At 40.8% G+C, this 21,519-nt stretch overlaps 2 protein-coding genes across 5 annotated transcripts; both read right to left on the reverse strand.

Moving 5' to 3' along the window:
- Positions 1-586: 586 nt before the first annotated feature.
- Positions 587-13,886, reverse strand: nrv3 (sodium/potassium-transporting ATPase subunit nervana 3). Of its 3 annotated transcripts, none has more exons than XM_086832074.1 (8): positions 13,743-13,886; positions 11,122-11,663; positions 3,250-3,390; positions 2,868-2,987; positions 2,233-2,399; positions 1,830-1,940; positions 1,600-1,765; positions 587-953 (listed from the first exon to the last, which is right to left on the reverse strand). In XM_086832074.1, exons 2-8 carry the CDS (start codon positions 11,246-11,248, stop codon positions 850-852), a joined length of 936 nt encoding a protein of 311 aa, XP_086688200.1. In that variant the 5' UTR covers positions 11,249-11,663; positions 13,743-13,886; the 3' UTR covers positions 587-849. The 3 variants fall into 3 exon arrangements, with proteins under 3 accessions (XP_086688200.1, XP_086688202.1, XP_086688201.1); XM_086832076.1 differs by having other exon boundaries at positions 13,403-13,886; XM_086832075.1 differs by having other exon boundaries at positions 12,213-13,886.
- A 3,479-nt stretch (positions 13,887-17,365) lies between these two features.
- On the reverse strand, positions 17,366-21,207 carry LOC110185619 (cytosolic 10-formyltetrahydrofolate dehydrogenase). Of its 2 annotated transcripts, none has more exons than XM_020954566.2 (3): positions 21,038-21,207; positions 18,177-20,285; positions 17,366-18,114 (listed from the first exon to the last, which is right to left on the reverse strand). In XM_020954566.2, exons 1-3 carry the CDS (start codon positions 21,041-21,043, stop codon positions 17,485-17,487), a joined length of 2,745 nt encoding a protein of 914 aa, XP_020810225.2. In that variant the 5' UTR covers positions 21,044-21,207; the 3' UTR covers positions 17,366-17,484. The 2 variants fall into 2 exon arrangements, with proteins under 2 accessions (XP_020810225.2, XP_020810226.2); XM_020954567.2 differs by having other exon boundaries at positions 18,177-20,282; positions 21,038-21,206.
- Positions 21,208-21,519: the final 312 nt, after the last annotated feature.

Consider the following 21,519-nt stretch of genomic DNA (forward strand, 5'->3'; position numbering starts at 1 on the left):
TGTGTTTATATTCGCTCCAATTGTACAATCGATTTGTATATATTTAGTTGTTTTAAATATAAATAATGGTTTTATGCATTTTGTTCAAATAATTTGTCATTTCTTTTAAGTACAGTTGACGTTTAGCTTTTTTTAAAGTTCTTTTTTCGCTGCGCTGTTTGTCGTTTACATGTTTCTTGTTGATCCTTTTCCAAAAATTACACCAAAAAACAAATAAGATTGGCTTAACAACAGTTTTTATTTCGTTTTTAATGCTTTATGCTTTATGTTTTGTTTTTGGTTTTTCTTTTTGTTTTTTTTTTTTTGTTATTTTTATTACTGATAATATAATATTTTGCGCTAATTTAAGTGGCCTGTCAAATTTATACCTTTAGTTTTTCGCCTAAATTGTTAACTAAATCAAATTTTCCTAACAAATTAAGGTTTTTGTGTGATTCTGTGTGGGGCGTTGTTCATTTTGGTAGCGTTGGGTAGGTATTTCTTGTTTTTGTTTTGCTTGTATTTTATATGCTTTATAGCGCTAGAATTTTATTTCTTAAGTTTTCCGTTTTGTTCTTGCTGTAGCTTCTCCCTCTCATTCCTTTAGTTTTGTCTTTGTCTTTGGTTGTTGCTGTATCTCGCATGCCCTTTTTTTGGGGCCATTGCTTGCTACACTTTACTCATTTCTCGCTTGTTTTGTGTGTGGATTTGTTGCAGTTTTCTTTCTATACTTGAGTGTTGTTCAACCTTCAACCTATTGCCTCGTTTATCCTTGCCCTCCTTGCTCTCCTTGCTCTCCTTGCTCCAAGCTCCCTGCTCCTCGGTGGCCGCTCCTCGCACACGGCCGCTGTCCTTGGGGAAACGTTTCTCTTAGTCCACCATCAACTCAAAGTGGACGGATCCTCTCCTTTCCGAGCGATCGTGGTTGATATTGCGGGCCCAGGCTTTGCACTCAATGTTGATCAAGACGCCGGCTAAAAATTAGGTAAATTAATTGCATTAATATTAATAAATATTTAAAATAAACAGTTGTACAAAACAGATTAAAAAGTGGCTATAACAATGGCTTGAAGAAGTATTAAGTATGCCATTCTGGTAGGCTTTTCTTTTACCTAAAAAAAATAAAAACTAAATAACCTGGCCCCAGTGATTATTTCCTTTGGTAATCACAGCCTTACAACTCTGTAATTACAGACCTTAATTGGCTTACAACTCGTTTTTGGAAGCATTCGACCCCACCAGTCGCCCCATTTTCAGAAGGCTCAAAACAATTCATAATTAGAAAGGAGAAACTTGTGTCTTCCTCTCCCAATTGTGTGTAACCCATTTTTCTACCCCTTCGAAATGTGGCTTAATTCCTGTAAAATTGTTGGAATGCATAACAAAAAGCTAGGGAGAATGCATATCCTGTGTCTGTTAGTTTACAAGCTTCCTTTCCACTAACCCCTTTGTAAATATTTAGTGTGCCGCTTAAATCACTTTTTGTGTTTGAAATTGTGGAAAACGTAGAACGCGGTCACATTGAAATTAGAACACACTTCCGTTGAAGTAACCTGAACTAAATAGCTTAGGATTTACAATCTATTTTATCCTTTGTGATAGTTAGTTAATAATACTTACTTTCAACAGTAAATTGCACAGCTACGATTGGCGGAATATATCCCTTGATGTTTTTGAAGGGGAAGTAGTAACGTGGGAAACCCATGCGTGGATAGTAATCACGAGCCTTGATGTTCTCAACATCAGCGGGATTCTCACCCTCGCAGGAGACCCAGACAACGCTGGTCTGAAAACAGGATAATAAAATATGCTTAAACTCAATCCTTTCGTCTTCTTCCGATAAGACTCACCTCATTGGGTCGCAGGCTCTGCTTCTCCTTGATGTGCTGCTTCAACTCCTCAGGCATTTCTTCGGGCAAGGTCTTTGAATCGTTGTAAATTTCCGGCACCCAATTGTAGATCTAAATGAGGTTTAATAAAGTGATTTGTTAGCTAAACTCTAGTTACAACAGCAGAAAAGAAAAGACAATCTTTAAAAACCCTAAAAGCTATCAAATCGATGAAGTTAAACCCAATAAAGTTGTCATAAAAGCAATTATTATTTCCTGGATAAGGAAAATGTATAAGTTGTGGTTCAAAGAATGCAATAGATTGCTCTATGCTCGGATCTCCTTAAACATTCACTGATTATTGTCATTCCTTTTTGGAATCTATGATAAATTTGAGATATATATATTTTCCCCCATAACTCACCTTATTCAATTTTAGGAATATGCAGGGTCTGGCCACATGATAGCCAAAGTTGTTGTCGGCTGTGCAGGGTGCGAAGCTGGCGGCCTCGGTGCCACAGACTTTGCCCTCTGGTGGCGGATGCTCGAAGCTGCACTCCACCTGGTTCTGCTTCTCAAGATCCTCGTAAGCTGGCAATGTGATAGGATAATAGTTAGCAACATGAAGCGGCTTCGGGCGGGGATTATATAGCATAATTTTTGGCATTTTGGCATTTACATTTATATAGCAAGAGATACATATTAAAACTGCGCTTGCGTTATACACAAAATGTAAAACTTACTGTGATCTTTTCGTTTTATCGGTTATCAAAAATCAAAATATTGAAAAAAGTGTTGAATCATAAACAAAAAATGATAAAGCTTTCGAAAATCCGAAGACATGTTCAAACAAGAAATAATACTTAACTATATTTAAGTTGTAAAAACACATTCTTAAGTGACTATCAGTTTATCAAGACAAGAATATTATATATTTTTGCTATACGTAAATGAGTGTTACCAATTTGTGTCTTGATAATAACTTATTTTCAAAAAAACTCATTTAACAAAATACTTAATTAATTCGTACTTCCTTTGAGGTTCTTTTGGCTTACTTACATTTCAGAAAACGGGCAGTCTCATCAACCCAGTACTTATAATTATCCTTCTTCGATGACTCGTACCAAACTAATGTGCTCTCAACATTGGCTTCTGGGGGCATTGGTCGGAAGCCAAGACCTAAAAGGGGGAAAAACCAAGTGGAGGAGAAAGAGTTTTCTCAGTGAGCTTGAAAAAGTCTAATTGATTTTATGCTCCCCCTGCTAATATACTTTTCATCCAATTAGTTAATTAAATTTGTTTCGTTTTAACACGGAACAGAGTAAAGACTAGCCTTGGGTGTGGCTTATCCCCCCAAAAGTTTTTTATGCTATGTTTATTAGTGTTAATTTTATTGTCCGAAATTTAATGGTTATTAATTTAATAATTAAGCATTACTAACCTGGGTTAGCTCCAATCAATCCGTTGTCAAGCATCCATTTGGGCTTTTCATTGTCCAACGTTTGGTAGAACACCGTAAATATTGCAGCAAAGAATCCAGTTAACGCCGCATAAAATATTATATAGAATAGTAGAATTTTCGCTGAAAAGTTTAAAGTAAAAACAAATACCGCAATTAGTCAAAAATAATATTTACTTGGATCATCAATCGAAATTTGCCAACTCTTAGGTGATTTTAAGTGGGAATGTTATATTAAATGTAGTAGCAGTTTATAATATACCTTCCTTAAAGTTTAATTGAATTATAAACCAAACATAAATGTGGAATATAAGTAATATTTTTCCCATTAGTATCTAGTTTACCATGCAAGTTCTGTGTCAAGGAGGGCTTTCTTAAAATGCTTATCATTTCTTAATAATTAATTGAGAAAAGCTGGAATCAACGGAATTTGACATGATAAATGGGATTATTTATCCGGTCATTAAGTCATTCAGAATGCTATAAGGGGCTGTGGGAAAAATGTATTATTTCCAAAGTCAGCATCGTGGGAAATAGTGCTTCATGGAATAGGTTTCGAAGAAAGCGAAGATGATTTTTAAGCTCAACGATTATGAGAGGAATTAATTGTGACCAATGTTTAAAGTGAATAATTTAATAATTCCTTTAAAAGATAAATATTTGTATAATATACAAAAAATAGAAAAAAAAAGTCTGTAATACATATTTCTTTCATACATCATTTTAAGCCCTAATAGTTGCCATAAGGCAAAAGTTGTTTAAACATTGCTAGATTAACTCGGCTATTGATGGTGATCAGGATATACATATTCTTCATGGAGCTTCTGTACGTCCTTAAATAATTATACTCTTGGAAGAGCGTGCATAAAAATGTAAGTTCTTCTATAATATGCGGTATTTTCCTGTCCTCTTATGGAAAAATCGAGGGGAGCTTTTCCAACTTGAGAGTGCGTTTGCGCAGTGCGCCCCTCGAGGCGCTCTGGAAAGCTCTCGCTGCCATATACTCTATATATAGCTAGGGTCCTGTGGACCAACAGTTGTGGAGGCATTGTGAGTGTTCAAGGAGAAAAACTTAAAAATCCGATTGCTACTTACTTACGTCACAAGTGGGAACGGAGGGGGGAGGGGTGCATTGGGAGGACTCTAAGGACTTTTTGCTGCCATTTAAATTTTTGTAGGCAAGCGAAAAGTTTTCACTGCAAATCTATTTTGGGCTTAAGGGTTGCTCTGCCTCGGCTTATATCTGTATGTATATGTATTCGTTAAATATCTAGTTAGCGGCCAGCTTTTGGCTTTGGTTCCTGCGGCTTGGGTCCTCCTAATTGGATATCCTCCGCACTGTTCCACAGTTTTCCCTTACACACCATTTTTTCCCTTACATAATTTATGGTACTCGCTTGTCAGTTAAATAAAATGTACGTTCACATGGCAACACACACAGACACACAGAGAAAAACCAAACTCGGGCAGGAGAGAGACATTCAAACTTTTCCCATTGTTGCGGCCGTGTCGGTGTGCTTCTGCACTTAACGAGCTAGTTTTTCTATATATTATTTCTCATTTTTCGTTGTTTTTCGCAAGGAATGGGATACGCGAACTACTCAGCCGGAGGGATGAGATTCGTTGCTTTTTGTGCATGTCAAGTTGATGTCTTTTGTTGTTGAATTGAATTGGAAATTTAAATATGTAGTAGCATGTTCTTTTTCTATAAAAAAAGAAAATGTTGATCACGTTTTGGAAATTTCCTTCAAGAACTCTAGATATAGATATACAAGATATAGGGGAAAGTAACACAGTATATAGAAATCAATAGAGATAAGATGGTGGGAAATAAGAAAACATTATTTTGTGTTTGTTTATGAAAAGCCGTTTATCATATTATAATTACACGGTTGCTCTGAAATTCAATTTGCAGTTGCCTCGATGGGTAATGCCCATGATGATGATGATGATGATGATTGTGGGTCTGGCTTGGCCATGAATATATAATATCTGCGGCAAGCTTCGACTATCCTCTCCTTCTGTCTGTATGTCTATTCTGTATGTCTATCTATATGTTTGTTTGTATGCATAACTCATTTCATTCCTTCATTTTTTCTCCTGTTTCTTGGCACAGCTACATATTACGTATACGCCCCAGTAGCGTTGCTTTTCATTTGCATTTTCGTAATGGGACTTGAGCGAACGGATGGATGCCTATTAGGTTACAAGGAAAACATTTTTGCATTTGATGGATTGGCGGTGTCTCTCCTCTCTCTCTTTTTCTATTAGTGTAAAAAATTAAGCATTTGCTTGGTACCTGTTAGATATTTAAATATGAAACTAAAAAATTCATGTTTTATCCCTAGACTGCCTTTTTGGTTAGGTCACAGGAACTAAATAAAATTCAGCTATTTCCAAGGACATTTCATTGATATTTGCGGCAGGTTTTAAGGCTGAGAGGGAATCCAATTACGCTGTCATTCGTTGCCAGGTAAAGGGGAGTTATGGATGTTGCGGGAAATCCAATTGATTTGTGCTCATGTCACCGCGTTCGACGATTAACTGGGAAGGACTCTGCGTGTGTGTGTGTGTGTGAGCGCACCTGGGCAGTGCGAGCTAAGAAAAATTATTACGTGTACGCCTGACTCTCCGGCGCTCTCTCGCTCTGCGGCTTGGCTCTCCGGCTGGCACATTTCTCCCTCTTTGCCTCTCTCTTTGAACTTTGACATTTGCAGCGAGCTGCAGTGCACTTTATGCCATAATATCCTAGCGGGAGAATAGCGGGCGTGTATATACTCTCCTCTCGCTTCCTGCACCGCTTCTTCGTTTATTTTTTGATTTCAGCCACAATTTTTTACCATTTAAGTAAGAGGTGGGTCGGTGTGGGAGACGGCTCGTTTCTGTGTTTACATTTTGACAGTTGCTGAGTAAAATAAAAAATAGAACTGAGTAAAAAACACGCACAGAGGCAGACTGAAAAGGACCCACACTTGGTAACATTAAAAGTGGCACACAGACCAACCCAAAATCACCAACGGAAATGAGAAAATATATAAAGGAAGGTACAGAAACATATTCAACTGTCAACAGCACGACTCAGCACGCCGCGGGTTGTGTAGCGCGAAAACTGGCACGAGTCTCGTCCTTTTCCATGCAACAAATTCAAAAGCCCACACCGAATGGTACAATTTTGTATAGAAAAAATTGTAATTCTCATATATTAATATCCAACTTGTCAAATTTTAAATGCATGCTTTAATATTCACAGGCTCTGGTTAATTTACCCAGCGAATTCGGATTTCTATGTCAAAACGTCTGGTTTTCGTAAAGCTTAAATTGAAAACAAATAGGGCGTGTATGGATATGTTTCTGATTATTTTATATCTATATTATGATACAATTATATGCAGAATGCACAAAAATTTAAAAATTTAAAACCACAGTATATTAAATATAGACATATTTTGAATATATAGGTCAATGGTAAGGATAGGCTATTCTCTCGAAAAAAACACATTTGGGATTTTTTCATTCCAAAAATCGGAAAAATAGTTCTTGAAAGTATAGTATTATAACTTCTGAAGAAGTACTTTTTAGTTTATCCCAGTTTATCTCAGGATTTATACATACATAACATGTACCAATTAAATGCAATAAAACCTTTTGCCCATGTTTAATTTGTATGTAATTAAAAATAATTCAATCAATAATAATTTAAAAGCAATTTTTAAAATTTGGAATTTTAAGCAGTTATATAGAAAGGCATTTCAAGATCAAAATTTCAAAAGGATTGTGCCTTTGAAAATTAGTACATATGTTAAATACATATCTAAAAATTTATCGACTAATAAAATATAAGTTAAGAATAAGAATGAAACATAGGGAATCATAGTGTATAGTCTTTTGATAATAACATTTCAAAAGCTTCAAACGATATCAGATGATTTTATAGAACCATTTTGAGTATTTAGATTTTAAAAGACTATTTTTAAAATGTTTTACTCAGATCGTTTGAACAGTAAAATGATGAGATCTTTGGTATGATTTAAATAGATGTTTTTATTATATAGTAATACATACATATCCTTTTGAGATGCCGATCAGACCTAGAGCTTTGCATATATATTGTATTTTAAATGTATTATTTAGCTTGGTGTATATTGTTTATACATTTTAGTAAATTAATTTGCAAACTGATAGTGATTTTATAAGAATAAAATCTTTTGAAAATACATTTCAATAAGGAGGTGCCCCTCATTTATAGTAGGATGAACTAAATTTGATTAATCGAATGAATGGAATTTATACAATTTTATTGTTAAAATGTTAAAAATATTTTCTGTTTTAATGGATATAGTTACGACCAATATTAAAAGTAAAAGAAGCGCCTGTGTGTTTCCATTGATGAAATTGAATGCCAGGATACTTGATATTCAATTATCCCTTAATGGAAAAGTGGGGTCAAAACAGTTGAGCTTAATTATTGTTTCTTTCCATTATGATTTCTTTTCTCTACTTTTTGCCTATTTGAAATAGATTTTCAAGAGGCTGATGGATCAATTGGAGCTCAGCTGTGGCTGCTCTTGAATTACGTACTTTCCCGCAATAAATTTTCGCCCAAGTGCCTTAATGGCAAAGTTTATATTCCCTACTCCTAATGGCTTTATATAGAATGTGGAAAATTTTGCATTTTCTCTATTTTCCTTAAGCTTATGCAATTTTCTTATGACTCTATTGTTAATTGCAGTGATGTGCATTTTAAGGGCAAAGATTTTAGCAGAGAGGAGTGATGTTTAGCAAGCTCAGTGGTGGTTAACTTTCGTGGCTCAGTGTGAATTGCTTCGTTTTCGTTTTTCATTTTAATTGTTTTGCCGCAGCCTTGTTCTGCTTGTTTCTCTTTCTGTTTGTTGTCTGGCAAATTGATGTCAATAATTGAGTGCCATATGCTTCATGAATTGGTTATATGTTAATTGTGGCAATTGGCAAATGGCCTCAGATTGCCGGAGAGTGCACAGATTTGGATGCTTGCAATCTCATACAATTTGGTTTAAATAACTTAATTAACTAAGTCAACGCTTCTGCTTGGATATCTTAATTTTTGGTTACTATAAATGAAAAGATCTTCCACCATTAGCATTTAATTTTCATGAACGCAAAATCTTTACTATTTAGAGAATAAAGTATGATAAGAAGTATATAGTATTTTTCTACAGCAATGACTAAGCAATTATCATTATACTCTGTGATACACATGAAGAAGAAAAAATAACTAAAGTTGGAATGTGTTTTTAAAAGATTTTATACTGTAAGATAGTTTAAAAGTAGTAAAAAAAACATTAAAGTTTTAAGTGAGAGTTAATAGCAATTTTTGATAAATGCATAATTCTTAGTATCTTGCGAATTGTAAGGTTATAATAAAACTATATAAAATTACAATTTTTTTAATGATATTCTTACAAAACTGGTAATGTTTCTTTATCAAATATGTTGTAAAATACATTGTTAAGAACTAAATCAAATTCAATATCTTCTGAACTTGCATTAACTATTTTTCCAGTGATACCAATTTATCTTTTTTGTTAAAAATAGTTACAATAAAGCAAATAAATAAATGAAAATACAAGCCAAGCTAAAAGTACTCAATAATTAAATAGAGAAGTGAAGCTCCCTTTGGGCCACAACCCCAGCTGCAGTCACTGAATAAGCTTGCAACGCAATTTCAGAGCCGTCAAGGGAAACCTAAAAAAGCAGGCAGAACGGAGGTGTCCAATCCCTTTGTGCCTTTGGTGTAGGTCAGCCCAGTGACTGTGAGCTGGGCGAGCTCAGCACCCTCGCATCTTGGAGGAGAGGCAGCGGGACGGGCGGAAGGAAGGCGGTGCCTGGCAAGTGTTTAACTGCAGAGGCAACACAACAACATTTGCACCCTAAGTGGGTTACACACAGGGACAGCCAAGCGCGAAACGACCCACCTTTGTGCACCGGCCCGCAGCACTAAGCCGCTGCAACGAGGCTAGAATTGATTTTTTTCTTCGCCGAGACTGAGATCGCATGTCCACAAGTAGGTTTTCACATTTGCGTTTGCCTCCGTGGCAGGCGAATACTTAAACTGGGTTATAGGCAATGTAGCCTCGACTAAGCCAGCTATAGCTGCGGAGACAGACAGCAGTCAAGTGTTCTGCCACAGAAAGGTAATAGACTCTCACACACACACACCATTGATTTATAATGATTGAAAAGTGCACAACACATTGTATCATTTCTCTCTGGCTAATCACTCTAAAAACAGGCATTACAACCTTTAGCGCAAACTGATGGGTCCAATTAAATGAGAATAATTGGTTCGAAAGCCAATTTTAACTTTAACTTGGCTTTCGGTAGTGACATGTTCGTTTTAAAGACATATCCTGTTGATAAAGATTCTAATTCAAGGGAAATGGGCAAATAAGTATTATAATTATAAATAATAGGCAATAAATATTTATCACATTTTGACGGTTAGTTTCACAGCTTGAAGAATTGAGAACAAAGAAATGTTTATGCCAGATAAAAATCAAGATAATTCTCTGTTTTTCCCCGACCCCACCTGATTTTGTATTTTACCCAATTATGAACTCAACTTGTGAGATTGCTACTAACATTTTGTAAAGTATTATATAATTTTCTTTAGAAACGAAATAAAAAGGTTATATAGCGGAAGTACCTCAAACCTAAAATATTTCCACGGAAGAATTAATGAATTTTTATTTATTATGCTCAGCAAATAGATATATAAACAAGGCTTTGAATTAGAGTGAATTCAAACGTTAAAAATTCTCAAGAATTGAAAAGCTTTTTACGGGAAACCTTGATACCCGATATAGCAATCAATAGCCCAACAATGCCATTATATTTCATTAAAAATGTACTCGGAAAGCGAAGAGGAATTTCTAAATATAAGCCATCGGGCCGGCACGTGCCACAAAGGCCGATTGGGTGGCTGCTCCTCCTTCAAGATATAGGGGCAATATCAATAAAAATACGGATGCCACGTACGAAATAAATTGACATTATTCGCTTATAGCCAAATATTGATTACTGCTGCTTTATTTATGTCTTCTAAAGAACAGAGAAAGCATAACAGCAAGATTATCTAATAGATAAAAACTCAACCAGTAAGCTTTTATTTTCATAACTCGTTCACATTTTACTTTTTAAATATAGCTTTAGATATTTCAATTATCTAATTGGTTTATCAATTGCTTTGTACTATAAATAAAAAGCGAAAAGACAGCAAACAATGCTATCTATTCGATAGATATCTAGAATCGAAGGGATGGCTCCGCGCATATAGTAATAAAGAGGCTTTAGTACTATTTCGCTTCCAGCGCGGAGGAGGCATAACAAATTTATGACAATTTCCTTTTGTCACGACCCGCTTACACACGAAATCCGGCGATTAGTCATAATTCCCGTGGCCATATGTAATGAAAATTCTGATTCCTGATATGGAGAAAAGGCTGCAGCAAGGTTGTTCGCATTATGCAATCGGACAACTGAGGAACTGAAGCCTCAAAATCGAGAACGCGAGAACTCGAGGAAGTGACTCAACAATACTCACTGGCATTACGTAGTGGGAGGTCGTGCACCTCTCGTATTGACTTCCTTATTTAGCCTAACTAAGTACGTGACTTTTCGGCGCCTTCGGGCGTATCTGGTAGTAACGCACAAATCGATATTTGCCCGTCGAGTTCAAAAGCAATTAGTTGTACCCAAAAAAGGTATCTTCAAATTTATGAATAAGTGAATATTAGAAAGATGGATAAACTATATGTAAAGTTACGTTTTCGATTAAGTTTAGCATGTAGTTAAGAATCCACTAGGATAGTTACTTACCCCAACTGGACCCGGTGCGTCCAAGGCATTGGCTAGTTTCACTGTTCCATAGGAATTTTTTGAAACCCTCCCATTTGCCCATTTTTGGCGGCGGCGCATAATATTCACCAATTTTCTTATCGGCCATGTTAACGCTTTTGTTTTCTTGCTGCTTGTAGGTTGGTTTAGCGATTTAACTCGAATTACTTATTCGTTTTTGTCACTTGGGTTGTAGGAGGGTGTCTTGTCTATAAAGCTAGTTCTTTGTTAAACTATTCTTATTTGTTGTTCCTTGTGGCTCCTTAAAGTTGACGTTTAGATTTTGAACGCTTATCTAATACGAGTATATTATGTATCTTTAATTATTTATATATGTGTATTTATTGGTGTTGATTTTTGGTTTTATTTTACTTGTTGGGTTGTTTTTTTTGTTTTTGGTTTTTTTTTTGGGTGAGTTTTTCTCAATCAACTGCGTTGGTACAACATTTTTTGTTTGTTTGTTTGTTTTTTTGGAATGTTCGTAGCAGTATTTTGTTAAGATTAATGCTTAATTTGCAACGTCACTGAAAGATATGAACGGAAATTGGAAATGAATAATATTGCATAACTGTGCGATCGAATAACACCTGTTAGGTAAGGTTAATGCTTGTTTTTCGCAAAGTGCAATGACATAATGGATGAAATGGATTATTTTCTGGGTTTTTGTTAATCGTAGATTCCGGTTGTCTTTGATACTCTCACTATATTTAAGTTATTTGCTAAATTTTTAACACTTTTCTTTGTCGCGACATTCATTGATTTATACTTTATGTAAGCGAGTTCCTTTTCGGTCTGGGAGTTTTCCTTTACATTTTCAGTCCCATTCAATGGTTTTCGGCTTATGTAAACTTTGCCTTTTCCCCACTTGGCATTTGCAGTATTCAGTTTTTCCCTTTTGCCAAATTCTGCTTCAGCCTCAGCCGTGATTCGGCGCAGGCACAAGGACACTTGAGGAAGCCTGTCTTAAGAGGATATTAAATGAGTTTCAATCTGCGGCTAGATCTTTGGAGGGTCTTGTTATATATTATTTGCAATTTTCTCGACTTTTGTTGCACCAAATGCCTCGAACTTGCCAACGCCAAATAAATTGTAGTCACCTCTGCCGATTTTAGTCACACACTCTGCCTGCCAACTGTTATGTAATCTCGAGCGCGGAAAAAAGCCTCGAAAAGCCAAGCCAGCCCAGAGGGGAGCATGCGCGCAGAGAGCGTTGGGAAGAGCCGAGCTGAGCGCAGCTGGAAACGATGCTTGGAAGCTTATTTTTTCCGCTTTCGCCGCAGCTTTTGCAAGGCGAAGGTGGGAGCTACTAAGAGCCAGGCGACGGGGGTTTCCGAGCCATGAAAGTTGACAGCTGGGCGCCAGCTTAATGAGGGTTTTGAGGGGAGGAGGAGACTGAGGGTCTAAAAAGGTATCAGGAGGTCTCTGGAGGAGCGAAATCCGATCTCAGAAACCGCTTGCAGTTCTGCAATCCTCTGAAGAGCTGACGCCCAAAAGCAGGCAATGCTATACTATATAGTATACCTTCATGCAATGAGGCAAGGACAATGAGGACGAAACGGGACTCCTGCTAGGGCTTATCCTTATCGCAGGACCTGCTCGTTCCGCCGCTCCTGCACCTCCTGCTGTCGGCTTTAATGAAAATTCCCGACGCACAAACATTCGCCTGGCTTGACTTACATTTCTGCTCTTCCGACGTCGCCGTCTTTTCGCGGCGCACATTGCGCAACGCGCCCGACTCGACTCGACTCGGCTCCTGGCTAGGCTCCCGCTTTGTGCTCCTCGCTCCACGCTCCACGCTCTGCCTTTGGCTTTGGTTCTATTTCTGCGGCTTGGCTGCGCCTCCCTCCCCCCCGTGGATGTGGATGTGAATGTGAAAGTCCAGTAAAGGGCATGGCGCACCAAAGTAGGCAACGCTCTGGCCCCCACTCACAGGCATGGCAGGGAGATACACAAATGTAGAGGCGTTCGTTCGGTCACCTTTTTTTCTGGCGCACAGTGCAATTGTTAGAATCCTTGAAAATCGATATGGTTTATAACTGATATTCCCCTCGCACAAACACGCACACATACACAAAACACGGATATGATTGGAAAACTTTCAACACTTTTTCGCACACTCGAACACACACTTTCGCACACACACACACACACACTTCGTTTTTCTTAACGGCTCTGGGCCTCGGAGTCTCCGCCTTATGGCTTCGCTTTTATTGTTGCTGGCAGCTAAGAAAAAATCGAATTCCAGTATGTATATAAGTTTTACAAGGATATCTTTGCTGCCGCTGTCACAATGTCCTCGTTGCCGACCGACGTCGCCGTCGTTGTCGCTATCGTTCTCATTCTCATTCCCATTTTCGCTGACGTCGACGTAATCAATGAAAAATTTTCTCCTTTGGCACAATTGTTTCTCTTCGTGTTTTCTATTTCTTTTAATTTGCAATTAACTGACGGCGGCACAATCAATTCGTTTAATTCTGTCACATTTTTATATAGGGCGAACACAGGTTTTAATTCTGATGATTTGCGGATTTTTATGTAACCAGCGGCTTGGTGGTTTTTGTGGGGGAGAGTGAAGAGTGAAGGAGATTCCTCGGGTGACATACAGAATGGGTTTTCTTTCGCCTTCGAACGCTCCCTCTCTACGCAGACTTGTACATGATAGCTCTGGATATATAGATATATATGTAGATAGATGCCAGAACATCTATGTATGTATATCTATATGCCGATAATCCGCCAGCGAGTGCGAGTAGCAACCGTCCACAGTTAAAACGCCAATGATAGTGCCAGGCCATCGCCGCAGCTTGCAGCTGGCAATCGCTCGCCTTCGGCCATCGGCCTTCCGTTCGTTGTGCCTTCGGGAACCTTCGGCTGGCATCGGGTCGCCTTCGGTTCACCTCGTAGCTGGCTAATGGCGGCTGTCGAGTGGGGGAGGCGGAAGTGGGAGCGGGACTAGGAGCTTCGTGGAAAGCGCCAGCTCTCTGCTCAAGCTTTCCGCTCAGCTGGGTGCTATACGCCAAGTCGCTGGAAGAACAGTCGGCGGCGGTTCCGCCTGCCACCCTGCCGCCCCGCATTGTTGTTGGAGCAAGCTTTCAGCTACTTTTGCTGCTGTGATTTGCAGTTAGTTCCATTCAGTGGCTGTCAAACTATGTGGGCGTAAAGCACCGCTAGTTGCATGTCCCAATCAGTGCAGGTGAAACTGCAGGATATGCGGTCCCTACACTCAACACCCTCTTTCAAAAGCAGAGTGTGTTGCTTATCTGGAAACACAAATAAATGAATGGAACATAATGTTTATATATGTACTATATTTTATGAGATCATCGGGAATAATCAAAATTATAAGTAAGCTCGTTTCTAGACAAGCTTATCGTCAGCGAAAGCCTAGAACAAGCGTGTTAGAACGCTCAATATGATGATCGGCAGGCCTCTGGATGATTTAGGTTCCACAAGCTTTAATCTTTAAATTATATTCTAATAATAACAATGTTTATTCTTATTCGTTCCATAATGTCAACATTTGGAATGTGAGTTAAGTTTCGTAAGTCGGGATAAGCTATTGTTTAAGGCGCAGCTTTTTACATAGTTGAAAACTCAGTCAGGATTATATACCCAAGAAATCTGTTGACAATCCACAGTTTGAGGCTAAAAAAAAACCAACTATCCAATGCCTAAGGATATCGCTGATCCGGCGGGAAAGCCAAAACGGACAGTGGTTCTCAATCCGCAGTAATTTGCTGGCGTCTGACAGCTCGCATTACTGAGTCCTGATAAATCGTAGAGGACGAAACACTACCCCGCTGCTATCCTGGCCACTCCTGTTCGGGCTCATGCGCTCTCTCCACCCACAGCCCACAGCCCACAGTCCACCGCTCTCCGCTTTGGCTTATGGTACTAGTATTTCCCGCGGATACGGTTCAATCGGCGCAGAAGCCCATCAATCCGGCCCAGAGGCGTCCTCCGGAGCCAGAGGCGGCCGAACTAACGCACAGTTCCAGCGGCAAGTTTTTCAACGCGGCGAATCCGGCGTTGTCTTGCGCATTGGGGTCTGTGAGAGTGTGCGGTCGGTAATATAATATTTATTGATTATTCGCTCTCCGCCGTGTGGAGTTTTGGGCCGGAGTTCTGTCCCCACACCGATGCCGGTTCATTTTGGCCAAATTATATAAAAACTAAGCAGCCAAAAAATGATTTTTTGGCCAAAAGCCGGATGAGCGTGCTTGGCCACCGCGAAAAGGAGGAGCAAGACAGAGGGGCAGGCATTCTGGGACTATAGGTTTGCTAGCTATTTTATTCTCTTAGAGCATTTCCCCTGCCTTCAATTACGTCATTCCTCAGCTGATTGGGAAGTTGCGCGCAGCGAGTTATACAACAGAGTATTGGCCATGATGAGTCGTCGGCTTTTGTGCACACATTGGCGCTATATTTGCCGCTTTAAGACTTGCAACTTTTGTCAGTTGACTTGCCAGAGAATTACAGCCAGCTATTTCGGGAAATTTCTGCCTGCCTGAGGGTAATTTTTCTGTGTGACAGCTCCTTGATTGTTTTTGATTTCCCCCGACTGAAATATGCAGAGGAGCGGATAATTTGTCATATCCGCACTGGAAGGCAATGATGGCATGTCCTTTCGAAAATTCAACCTCTCAGGGGGTCGTTAGCTTGAGGAACTCTTATAGTATATAAGATATATTATAGTAAATTATTTTGGGATAGATCTTTAGTCTGAGGTATAGTTACATTTATGGTCTATGGAAACTAATTCGATTCTAGCTAACCCTATAGTTCAGGATCTAGTGAACCTAGTCGCGGTAAATGTCTTTGCATAACTTACTGCATAAGTACACAATTTCTTAACAATTTAATTAAGAATTACCTGGCTCAATTTAGTTCCGCAACTTGGATTGCTTTGTGTCACACCCCAATCAACGTAAATCAATCAAAATTAACACCGGAGACAAGTGGAAAATGTACACCGGACACTCAAGGGCAGCACGGTCGCCAGGATGCGAGGGAGAACAACGGATGCGAAGGACAAGGAACGCACATGTTCCTACAGCTAAATCAATTACAGAATGTTGCAGGAAGCTGGGGCCACACACACGAGACTGACTGACATTTGGAAAAAGGATTTGGCAAGGATGAAGGGCAGACAGAAGGAGAGCCGTCAGATTAGGGCGAGTGAAAGGGAAACACGTTCAAGTTGAAACTAAAACAATGGATCAGCATATTACGTATACGCCGGGCTATTGACGCAAACAAAAAACTTGTCTAGCTAATGCAGAAAGCTTGCTAAGCTGGCAAGGGATATAAACACACACATATTTAAGGCCCATGTCCGGCAATAAACATAATTGAAATATGACCGGCATAACACTTAAACCTTTAAACTAAAGCCCACAAATGGTAGCACCAAAATGAAATCAACCAGAGCCCGCCCAAAACAGAGAGGAGATCAGGTTGACCCACTTCGGTGGCCAAACTTTTCGCAGAGTCCAAGGAGCGCTGGCAAAGCCAGGCGGCACTATAATTGTCCGTGGGGATTGTGGCACAGTGTGGGCGGTGGACTGGGATGAGACTGAAGCGGGCTCCGGGATGGGGTGCAAGTCGTTTGGGGGCACATTACGTTGTTCAGCTGCCTGCCTGCCTGCCGACTGCTTGCGAATTTTCGCACAAATGGCAAAGTTTAAGTGCTTGACAAGTAGAAGTTCAGCCTGGTTTCATAAAGGTTACACCATAGGCGATAGCTCTGGGTCTCTGCAAACTATTTTATAAATAAGCAAATAACTTATCCATTATTTTATACGGAAAGATATTCCATCACTAGTTATATTTTTACAGAAATGTTAATAAGATTTCAGAGAGAATACTGAAAGAATATGGATTATGCCTGGAATTTCTCAAGATTTCTCAGGATTTTGCATACTATATAATTCTTTCTAAAACTTGTAAATAAAACAAAGTAACCTGGTAAAGACCCCCAACTTTGGCATCTGTATTCTTTCTTGTATCTCAAGGCTCCACAGATTCTTTAGCACCTCCATGCTCTCATTAATTGAGCAACCAATGGACCCCAGTTCCTTATGTGAAGCGTACTCGGGTCGTGCAATTGCCAAGTCACAAGTCAAGATATCCTCAATGTCGTTGTTGGCCAAGCAAATATCGATTGCCAGGCCAATCACAGGGCTGCCGCCACCGCAATGCCCCTCCATTCGAATGGGCAACGTTGTTAGGGTACGATTTTGGTTTTATTAGTTAGATAGATAAGAGTTCTTATAACTATGAGCTATGCAAAACATTAAGTCTTTTCATTCCCTGGGCTTGGCCCTACTCCGCTTATCCCCAGCTTCAGTATTCGATGGTCACGCACTTGGTCTTGAGATACTCGTTGAGCGCCTCCTGACCAAGGTCCTTGCCGTAGCCGCTCTGCTTGAAGCCGCCAAAGGGAGCGGCCACGTCCGTTTTGTTGTAAACGTTAATGAAGACCGTACCGGCCTCGATGCGATCAGCAAAGCTAAGTGCCTTGCTGATATCCTTGGTAAAGACTCCACTGGCCAGGCCGAACTCGGTGCGGTTTGCCCGCTGCATAACAGAGTCCACATCGCTGCCGCTGAACTTCGAGATGATCATGATGGGGCCGAAGGACTCCTCCTGTGCAATGTACATGTCATCGGCCACGTCCGTGAAGACTGTGGGCGTGAAGAAATAACCCTTGAGCCCGGGCACCCTTCCTCCGCCGTACACCAACTTGGCACCCTCGGCCACACCTCGCTGGCAGAATTCCAGCAGCTTGTCGAAGTGAGCCTTGTGATTCTGGGGTCCATGGGCTGTGGAGCGATTGAGTGGGTCCCCGATAGTCATGGTGCGGAGATCCTTGAGCACACGTCGCACGAACTCGTCGTGGATGCGATCCTCCACAAAGAGCCTTCCGGCGGCGATGCAGTTCTCGCCCTTGTTGAAGAACACCGAAGACATGCCCTGTACGAATGTTAAACAATAAATAATATTGGTTATAAAGATCTAATTCCCCAAATACCCACATGCTTCACTGCCTTATCCAGATCGCAGTCGGCAAATATGATCAAAGGACTCTTTCCGCCCAGCTCCAAGGAGCACTTCTTGAGATTGGAATCGGCGCAGGACTTCATGATGTGCTTGCCAACGGGCGTTGAGCCGGTGAAGCCCAGCTTGCGGACCAACTGATGGTCAGCCACTGCCTGGCCTGCCTCCGATCCTTTGCCCGGCAGAACATTGATAACACCTGGAGGGAATCCGGCCAGAACGGTGAGCTCAGCAAACTTGAGAGCGGTAAGGGGACAGGTCTGAGCTGGCTTGATCAAGCAAGTGTTTCCGGCAGCAATGCAGGCGGCCATCTTCCACGAGAGCATCATCAGGGGATAGTTCCAGGGGGTGACCAGACCGCAGACACCGATGGGCTCCTTGCGGGTGAAGGTCAGCACATTGTTGGGCCTAGCCGGGTTAACTGGGATCGTGTTGCCCTGGATCTTGTCACACCATCCTGCAAAGTAGCGCCATGCGTCAATGGACATGCCAACGTGGGTCTTCAGGGCCAGCGTGTAGACTGCTCCGGAGTCGACCGACTCTATGGTGGCCAGTTCCTCTTTGTGTTTCTCCATTAGGTCAGCCAGGTTAAGCATCAGCTGACCACGTTGTCTGGCCGAAATCTGTTTCCAGGGTCCGTGGAAGGCGGTGTTGGCCGCCAGTACCGCCTTGTCCACGTCATTGGCTGAGGCGCAGGCCACCTTGCAGAGCACCGTCTCATCGGTGGGATTCACAATGTCAAGGCTGCGCTTTCCCTCGGCGTCCAAGAACTCTCCGTTGATGAAAAGCTGAGTGGGAACACGGATCGTGCGTTTGTTGGCCTTCAGGGTGAATCCCTCGTAATCCAGCTGCTTACCGCCGGAGCCACCGCTGCCCTGCCGCAGGATCTTCACCAGTTGGCCAAAGAACTCCTCGAAGACGGGCGCCATAAACACATGCTCGTTCTCCAGGTGCACATCGAAGGCCTCTTTAACCTCCTCCACCAGACGCACCACATCCATAGATCCCGCTCCTGCCGCAAAGAAGTCCGTGGACGCCTCGATGGTGTCCTTGAGTATGGCCTGCCAGATGCCGTCCAGGATGCATTTCTTGGCCAGCTCATCCTCGCTGAAGTCGGTGATGGGTTGCTGCTCAGCCTGGCGGAACCACTCGCTGGCACTGATCACCTTCGATCCACGCTTGATGCGCCTCACATTGACGAAGGCGCCGTCTGTTCCCTCAATTAGAAGGCCGGCGCTGTGGATCCAGGCCGGCTTTGCCAAGCCCTTCAGGCGCAGAGGTTGACCATTGATCACGGGTCCTGCCGAGTACAAATGAGCTCCAAAGAGACGGATCTGCTCCTCGCTGCCATCGGCAAACAACACGGAGGCTATGGCTCCGGGCACAGAGTCCAGGCCACGCACAAAGTTCCAGATCCGCTCAGCCGACTGTTGCAGGTTAATTACCTGGTTCTCCGCCTTGAACATGGCCGGATCATAGGTGGCGCCCACCTCCGTTTGGGTGATCTTCGGTGCCGACCCACTGGCAACCAGGTCCACGGCCACGCCCATCGCCTTGACGCCCTCGGGGTATAGGAATCGCTTATAGATGGTGTCCAGCGTGTCTGTGGGCTCCACATTGGTCTGACGGGTGAGCAGCAGCGGTCCGGTGTCCAGGCCGTCGTCCGCCCAGAAGATACTGAAGCCGGCCACCTCGTCGCCCTCGATCAGAGTCCAAGAAATAGCGCTGGCCCCACGGTGGCGGGGCAGGATGGACGGATGGTAGCAAATGCTGCCCAGTGGTGCCCCGTCAATGACCTCCATCGGGATGAACTGCGAGCAGTAGGGCAACACATTGAGGGTGGCGCCCACGGACTTGTACTGCTCCAACACCTCGGGCAGGACGACGCCTTTGCGACGCCAGCTGGCGAACTTGAACACGGGAATCTTGTGGGCTGTGGCAGTGGTGGCCAGGATGTCCTCGCGGCTGCCCTTGTTGGGAATGGTGAAGACGCCAACGACCTGGATGTTCGATCGCTCCAAAAGCAGCTCCAAAACGTCAGCAGCGAAGTTGCTTTGGCCAATAATGGCAATGCGGAGTTTTTGCTGCTAATTTTTAAAAATTCAATAAATTAATTAAAGTAATCAATTAAATTAAAATAACAATTAATTAATTTAGCGAATAAAAGAAAATGCGTTTAAATAAATATAAAACAATTTAAAGAAATACTTCCAAAGTATGTATATAATATTAAAGAAAGAAGAAAAGTTGGGCAGATCCCTATTTGTATCCTTAAAGAGCCAGAAATGTTAATTAATTTATTGAAAAAAATCTACCAATACAATTTACGGGTTTTTAACTTTTACTAAATAATTTCTATGCAAATTTAAAAATACAACATAATTATTATAAGCTTTACTTAACAATAGAACTTCATGTTCGGTCAACAACTAAACTCGTATTATCATTTTATGGAATACGTTTGTATTTCCAAATATTATTAAATAAAATTAATCATTCGACTTTAATGGCTAAAATATAATTAATTTCTTTTGTTGTAAAATTGTACATCAATTATTGAAAATTTTGTAATAAGACTAAGTCAAGGCTGCTAAATTGTAATAATTTATTTTGAAAGTATTTAATTAACACTTTTTCTTTAATAAGCAGATTTTAAACATCGAATCGATTGAAGCTTTTGAATGGTTTAGTAAAAAATAATTTAAATGTTCCAATCAAATTAGATCAATAAGATTATTTCGTTGTAATTGCCGCACATTGAGCCCAATTTAGTAATAATATAAATCAGGTTTTGAATTGTGAAAACTAAATACAGTTTAGTTAAAAAACGTTTACTAACAGCCATAGTTATTGACACTTTTACTCAGCGCTTTCGGATTTCACACTTTTATTGTTGGTTTTTTTTAGCAAATCACTAGTAAAGATTATTCCGTTTTCACAGTTTTCCCTTTTTTTATATTTTAATGCACTAGCCAAGCGCTTTGAGGGCCGGCAAACTATCAACTGAAATCGATTGAGCAAGTCGGTCGTATTTATACCTTGCCGGCATTAGACGGCGATCAGTTCATTATCGTTATCAAGTGATTATAAACAAAAATACAAATAGAAAAACTCAAACTGAAAGCAGCATAGACATGCGCCGTTGGTGGGGCACTGCCACTGGGGCTCACTTCACACATATTTCACAATTAAATCAACAAAAAGAGATTTCTTATCAATCCGGGCCGGGGAATTGCTGCAGAATCGTGTGCATGTCGATTTAGCATGATCGGAGAGGGCCGGACCACTTGATACTTCTTTGGTATTTAAGCCTCCAATTGC

Source organism: Drosophila serrata, unplaced genomic scaffold (genome assembly GCF_035046125.1).
Source record: "Drosophila serrata isolate PLE 108 unplaced genomic scaffold, ASM3504612v1 contig_245, whole genome shotgun sequence".
NCBI classification, from domain to species: domain Eukaryota; kingdom Metazoa; phylum Arthropoda; class Insecta; order Diptera; family Drosophilidae; genus Drosophila; species Drosophila serrata.

Excerpts from the sequence above, each read along its gene's own strand:
- nrv3 (XM_086832074.1), bottom strand. The coding sequence starts at position 11,248 with ATGGCCGATAAGAAAATTGGTGAATATTATGCGCCGCCGCCAAAAATG. Across the intron at positions 1,941-2,232 it reads TATTCCTAAAATTGAATAAG|ATCTACAATTGGGTGCCGGA; the intron begins GTGAGTTATGGG and ends AACCTCATTTAG. Across the intron at positions 954-1,599 it reads TGTGCAATTTACTGTTGAAA|CCGGCGTCTTGATCAACATT; the intron begins GTAAGTATTATT and ends CCTAATTTTTAG.
- LOC110185619 (XM_020954566.2), bottom strand. Across the intron at positions 18,115-18,176 it reads TGGATAAGGCAGTGAAGCAT|GGCATGTCTTCGGTGTTCTT; the intron begins GTGGGTATTTGG and ends ACATTCGTACAG.